Source organism: Poecilia latipinna, unplaced genomic scaffold (assembly GCF_001443285.1).
Source record: "Poecilia latipinna isolate Pla-1442-1.1 unplaced genomic scaffold, P_latipinna-1.0 Scaffold681, whole genome shotgun sequence".
NCBI lineage: Eukaryota > Metazoa > Chordata > Actinopteri > Cyprinodontiformes > Poeciliidae > Poecilia > Poecilia latipinna.
Genome location: NW_015113297.1, coordinates 103,758 through 110,917, shown reverse-complemented (window position 1 = coordinate 110,917; position 7,160 = coordinate 103,758). Strand labels below are relative to the sequence as shown.

The following is a 7,160-nucleotide window of genomic DNA, read 5'->3' as shown; positions in this document are numbered from 1 at the left end:
TTTGCTGATGAATGGGAGGTTGGAGATCGGCGTGCAATTCTGCAGTAGTGATTTGTCTAGATTGTTCTTTTTTATCAGTGGTCAAATTCTAAAACAAGCAACAATCAGCATAATATAAACAGAAGATCCCAGTTAAGATATGCTAACAGAGGAGTACTTGCTCAATTTATTTTACTCAGCTACTAGGATTTAGGTCAATAACAAATCTAGAAATCAAAACAGTATCAAATAAGATTTTAAAAAAGTGACGTAGCACCGTTTTTTGGGCACAGACAAGACATAAATAAACAGAACGGCTGCTCCAAACCAGCAGGGGGCGCACAAGAATTCTCAACTTCCCATACAGAATACACACTTAAAATCTTTAAGGCAAAGTTACATTCATGAAAAAAGTGCTTACTTTTTAATGGTTAAATAATTTAAAACATTTTTTTTAAATTCCATTCATCCATCCATCCACAGTAAAATGCACAAGTCAGGCAAAATGTCAACGCAAAAAAAAATTGTCGTTTTACAAAAAGGCTGTTGTCGTCTTCTGTATTTTTCCATATTAGAGTCTGTCATCAGACTCTGGTGAATGTTTTTCTATTTGCTAATGGTTAAAAAAAAAGGCGATGGCAGCATAATGCTGAAGGGGAAGCTGCCTGTGTTTGTACTGAAATCTAATTTCATGCACACTGTAACTGCAGATTAATCAATGAAAACATAATTGTCATGCATTGTAATACTGCATGAAAAATACATGAAACTGATCCAGAAAATTCATTTTGTCCAAGTTAGTCATAAGAAAGCAAACAACAAAACAAGATGGCAAATTCCAAACTAGTCTTCAAAACCACATTTCTTATACCAGATGATGGCATGACAGTGGGTACATTTATATTAAGTACAAGTTACTCATCATCACTTCCTTCCACCCTGCACTTCCTCTGACAAACGTTCTAGATCACAGTCAGCATTTCATAATTTCCAGTTCCTGTAGATCTCTTGGGGGAATCGAGTTCTTCCTCCTAAGATATAAGATCAGAAATGAGTTTTTTTTTGGTGAGTACAAGCATTAAAACTTTATCGGAGAAGGACGAGAAAGTTCTATTGACCAACTTACTGTCGATATAAGAAGATGACACTGCCCACGGCGAGGAATAGAATCAGTCCAATTAAACTGAAACTGATGCAAACTGCTGTGCCTCCTCCTCCTAACGGGGAAATGAAAACACAATAAACTAAAACTATTTCTCTAGCATCAATCCCTTCCCATGAGACATTATCCTGTAAAATTACAAATCTGCTAATTATGGAATGGATTCTGCAGTGCAGTTCAAAAAGTGTGCACTCAAAGACTACATTGTCGTTTTGTGCCGATTTTTACAGACCGGGCTCGATTTATTGGTGCCTCTGGTGAACTGTATATTTTGGTCAGAAGACACTGTTGTGGACCCGCCTTTCATTTCAACAGCAAACTAGATTTGCTGCTGCAGGAAAATAGAATTCCAGGATCGCCTTGAAGAGTACTTAACACTGTAACATGCAGTATATCATTTAAATACAAACCAAGATTTTTTTTTGGACACATCCTTTTTTTCACATCCTTAATCCCAGCATAATTACACTGTTCAGATCAGGAGTGTATCAAAAGCGACTTACATTCTTCCAGGACACAGCTTGACTCTGTGTCCTGGAAAATTCCCTCAGACAAACTTAAAACAGGTTCTTTAAAAGGTCAGCATTTGTGGCGAGGATTGGCCACAAGTGGTGAAGCCCCGTGACGGGAGAAAACTTTTCAACGACAAACACTCCATGCGGGTTTGGTTTAAAACAAAAACAAAGTGTGTTGGAAGAACACATGCGTATTGTTTATCACAGCAAGTGATCCGCGTCGCTGTGGGCCTGTTGTCTTTTCTAAAACTCCCATGACAAACCTGTCAAAGTTCAATCTGGAGCTCATCATTGGATCCGTCAGCAGGCTATTGATCCAAAACATGACCAGACACAAAATGTATCTACTTCCATGGCTCTGTCATTCTTCAGACATTAATCTGATAGAAAACCTTCGATGTGAGCTGAACAGAGGAAAGCATTACAGAGGAGTCTGGACGACACAGGGAGATTACAGAGAGAGGAACGTCCAGAGAGCCCTCTATTGTCCGATTGGCTAAAAGAGGGTTGTTAAAAGTTGCACCACCAGGAATCACCAGTAGATTTATATACATGCATAGAATTATGTTACAATCTTTGAATGTTTGAATTTTAGGTTTCATTTGCTGATTTGACCAGTTCTTTGTTGTTGTTTTCAATTCCTTCCATCTCTGAATAGGAGTTATGAAGAGGGTCGACCTTACAACAGCTCCTTCTGCAACTCACTATCGTTTGCATTTTATTTTATTTGCAACACATGTGCTATCAATAGATGGCTAAATATATCCAGTGATTCAACATGATATGTATATAATACAACCAAGCAACCATTTTATTTACCTAAATACTTCCCAATTTGCCTTAGCAACAGAGAAACGCAAGACTTAAATTCATTAACCAATTTATTTCAAATGCAAGTTTCATAATTATTTTTAGTCACTGTGTGACTACTTTGTCTGTCTTATTTTTTATTAATTTTTTTTTTTTACTTTAAAGAAACGTTACAAAAGGTACGCGCTGTTTAGCTGTAAGCTTTAATCTTGGTTTTGACACCAACTTTTTTTCTCTGTTCCTTGCAGCTGATGATAAAATCCCAGAGATATTCATTTAGAAACATCTAAAACTTAGCTTTATAGATAAGCTAAGTTTGCTTCAGACCACAGACACTCAGACTTCAAATGACTTTCTTTCTTTTTCTTTTGCATTTCACTGTTCTTACCCAGAGCGCTTTGTTCCGTGTTGGTAGATTTTGAAGGCCCAGAGGTGGAGGTACTGACACTCTGCAGGGTGGAGGAAGGTCCTGCAAACAGGAAAACAAGATAGCATCAGTTGCTGCTGTTTTTAGCTGTTATATCTGTTTATCTCCTATACTTATTTCTGTCATCAGCCTTTTGCTTATTTATTCTTAAAGTACATTTTAATAAAAACATCTTCACTCATTTGTTCCACATATTATTGCAACATATAAAAACCTGACACAGTATGGAAAATTGGCGTTTTAAAAAAAGTGTCTGCCCTCTTAAAGAATTTGGGTGTTTCACTTTTTATTTTTATTTTTTTAAGATTCAGATCATCGGACTAATTTTGATGTCAGATCAATTTAACCTGAGTAAATGCTGCAAAAACAAAGTGATTTTCCTTTTATTAAAAGTGAAAATCGATCCAAAAGAACCAGGCCAGTGAAAAAATAATTGTCCCACCAGAACATTGCTTGTGCCACGTTGTACAGCAACAGCAACCATCTGGTGATCAGATCATCATTAATCACAGACTGGACACAACTTTCAGTTTCTAGAACTACATTAAAAAACAATTCAGTTCTAGAAGAGTTCTCAAACATTTGTTTTTTCTATATAAGTACAAAAACAAATGTTGCATTTGAAAAACATTCCTCTTTGAATATGTTGCAGAAAATTTGAGACTTTTTTTTTTTTTTTTTTTCATTGTGCAGACAAATTCTGGTTTGGCCAATTCGGGGCCTGAGCTGTTATATCTAGACCACATGAAAAGCAATAATAAAAAAACACTTCATCCATCAACTTCACAGCTTATCAGGTCAAACAAATGTCATGGAAAATCAGCTAAACAAACCAGCAGAACCAATGACGACAGCAGGATAAACACTAAGTACTAAATTTCACTGTATGCTGATCATCCATTGCTGTTTGTGTAAAAAAAAAGTACAGACACCAAAAAGCCTTTTTAACACATCAACACTGTTTAGCCAGGTAAAACCAGACGAAAACTCTTTTCAGAGATAACGGATTGTTTTGTTGTGTTCCAGTGGTTCATGAGTCATTCAGCACCTTTTTCTGTTCACATATGACGTCACAGACATAGAAAAAAAACACAGACGACCTTCTTGTCACATTTCTTTCATGTTCAACTTCAGCTGCTTGGCTGTTAAAAACACATTTTGCAGTTAAAAGGAAATGATAATTTTAACGGCTGAAATCCAAAGAGGTGCTATGTGAATATGTCAAGCAATCAAAACCTCTTTTAGATTAAAGTCTAACTATTGAGAAATTATTCAGTCCTCTGTCATTAGAAGCTCAGTTTCATAATTAGTGTTTGTCACTGTGTGACTATGTCTTTTTTATGTTTTTGCTTTAAAGAAATATTGCAAAAGGTACATGTTGTGTAAGCTTCAATCTTGGTTTTGAGACCAACTTTTGTTCTCTGTTCCTCGCAGCTAATGATAAAATCCCAGACATATTCCATTTAGAAACATCTAAAAAATTAACTGAAACTTAGCTATTTAGATAAGCTAAGTTTGCCACAGACCGCCACACTCAGACTTCAAACGACTTTCTTTCTTTTCTTCAGTAGTGCTCATGTTATTTCTTAGAGCCTTTAGGGAATTGATGTGCCAGCTTGACCTTTGTTGTGGTTTTTCTGATTGCATTTCATTGTTCTTACCCAGAGTGCTTTGCTCTGTGTTGGGAGATGCTGAAGACTCATAGGTGGAGGTTCTGACACTCTGGAGGGTGGAGGAAGGTTCTGATGGGACTTTAAGAAACATGTGTGCCCAAAAAATTAAGACGAATAATTATTAAGAGGTGTGCATTATCAATAAAAGACACTACTCCCAAAAAATTATGGATATTTGGCTTTCGGGTGACGTTTATGCAAATTTATCCTCACTACAATGATAACATTCAATTATAGTGAGGCATTAAAGTGGAAGCATGCTATGTCGATTCTCAAATAATGTACTGAAGCAGCAGCAAGGTGTCCAAAATGTAGTGAAACAATGAACAGTTAGACACAAACATTAAAAAATTTAAAGAACGTCACATTAAGCTGGTCTGTAAAATGTTACATTACCGTTTAGAGTCATCCTGTAATTTTACCATAAGGCCAGATTTTCCTAACTTTCTGTGAGTATTGTGCGTAGGCAATTCAGAACATTTTCCAAATATATAATTCACTCACGGTAACTTAGCAACCAGAAATTGGATAAAGCTGTTTGTCCCCAAAGCAAAGTGATCACATCTTATTATATATAAATCTTCATTCTGCATCATGTTGCTTCCTTAGTACATAAAAAAAGAAATTGTGTTTCTTATCCATGCTAATCGTTGGGTGTGGCTGATATTCTGGGTGAGTTGAAACAAAAGGAAGTGCAGTGTGTTCATCAACTTGAAAGTTTTAAATGTTCCAAGTGAGGTTCAAGAAGCGAACGATTAGTCTAAGAAGGCACAAGACAAATACCATAAAAAAACAACAACTCTAATCTCAAAACCATTGAAGTGGTTTATGCTCATATTATAAAAAAAAAAAAAAAAAAAACTTTAAATCCTAAATAATTGGCATCTTTGCACATTAACTCAGACATTTGCTGTTATTTACAAAAGCAAAAAGAGGTAGGAGGGATTGGGCCACCAATGTTCCTGTGTGAAACATAAACTGTGAACAAAAAGTTAGGAATATTTGGCATTTGAGTGAAATTTATGGAAAACATAAAAATCCCCAATGTCTCCATTGGCCTTGAGAATCAATACCAACTTCACGACTCTGTTTCATGCTTTTCAAAAGTCAACTTTTGATCTGCCGAGGCATGGCGTCCTACTCTTCTTGAAGGTCGGCGTTCAGGTCTTAGAGGTTCTCTGGTGCAAACCCTCTACAGTACATGGTGAAGCAGCTGAGGGATTTTCTAAGGGATTCAGGTCTGGAGAGAGTTCAGATCACTCCATCCGGAGTACCGCACTCTCCAGCAAACATTCCCTAATGATGCGACCTCAAAGAGCTGGGATACTGTTGTCCACAAGGATGATATTAGGCCTGTGTTGTTTATTCAGAAGTACAACAACTGAATTAATGGAGTTATTCAGATATTACAGGCTGGACATTATACCACTCACAAAGTTTAGACCAGTTCTATATTCACTAGGCCCACCCTATTCCTCAAGCCACAGTGTCCACAGTGTTTCAGTTCATTTATGATTAACAGCCTGTTACTGAACCACAATCATGTGACTCAGGTATGTTAGAGCAGAGAGACATCGAAAACATGCAGGGCTTTGTGCCTTGAGCACCAAGGTTGGGAAACACTGGACTAAACACACCAGCCCAGATTGTAACACCACCACCAACGACTCATCGGGTGACAACACTGGCTGACGCATAGTGCTTTCCTTGAAGTCTCCCAACATCATTGGCGGCCATCATTTCCACTCAGTGTGAACCGACTTTTACCAGACAACAGCCCTGAAATCCACCAGCCCCTCCCTTGTTTATCGTAAACGTTCCACCCTTTGGTGGAAAGACTGACGTAGATAGCTGGTGGTGTGGTCAGAAACAATCACAGGTCATCTACCACTCAGATCATGAAGATGTAACTGGTTTTCTACGGCTTGACACTCGGGTGACTCTCATCACAGTGAAGTGGTCATCAGAGTTGGACGTGGCCAAAGGACGACACCTTCTATGAGTTTCTCTGACTCCTCCGGTCTCTCTGTATCTCGGTTTCAGCCTGCTGATAACACTCTGTGACGCTCTAAAAACATTCTGTTTGAAACCTCACGATGGCAGTTCTTCATCAGTTATTAGGTGTTCTCTTGGTCACATAATATCAAAATCAGAACAACATGATCAGGACGATGACTTTTATACCAATTCTGATTGAACCGGGAAATGCGTTGGTCAATTCGTGGATGAGACACCTGTTGGTGAATATTGCTGTTAAAGCTCCTTGTTATAACATCAAGCTGTGTAAAAAGTACTGAAACGCCAAACAGTTGGACATGTGGAGTCAAAAGTTTAAAGAAGGTCTGGGCTGCTGTGGTGGCAAAGGGGCAAAACATAACCCACATATAGAGGCAACTGATATAGTAATCAATGAAGACGTCAAAGTTTCAGCCTGGTGACCTTTTCCGCATGTCTTCCCCCCCCGCCCTCTCATTACATACTTTCCTGTCTAACCACTCTCAAATAAAGGCCATTAGCGCCAATCAGTGTTGTGTTCAAGACCACCTAACCCGAGACCAAGACAAGACCAAGACCAGAGTGTATCGAGACCGAGA

At 38.0% G+C, this 7,160-nt stretch overlaps 1 protein-coding gene across 5 annotated transcripts in view; it reads right to left on the bottom strand.

Moving 5' to 3' along the window:
* Positions 1-241: 241 nt before the first annotated feature.
* Positions 242-7,160, bottom strand: part of LOC106954787 (uncharacterized) — a 21,778-nt gene continuing 14,859 nt past the window's right edge. For 2 of the 5 annotated variants that reach the window (XM_015044545.1, XM_015044546.1), the window contains exons 4-7: positions 4,555-4,644; positions 2,855-2,935; positions 1,106-1,196; positions 242-1,010 (exon numbers count right to left, since the gene is read on the bottom strand). In XM_015044545.1, coding sequence (XP_014900031.1) covers positions 953-1,010; positions 1,106-1,196; positions 2,855-2,935; positions 4,555-4,644 — 320 coding nt within the window. In that variant the 3' untranslated portion in view covers positions 242-952. The remainder of the gene's footprint in view (positions 1,011-1,105; positions 1,197-2,854; positions 2,936-4,554; positions 4,645-7,160) is intronic. The other 3 variants (XM_015044547.1, XM_015044548.1, XM_015044549.1) reach the window with 3 other exon arrangements.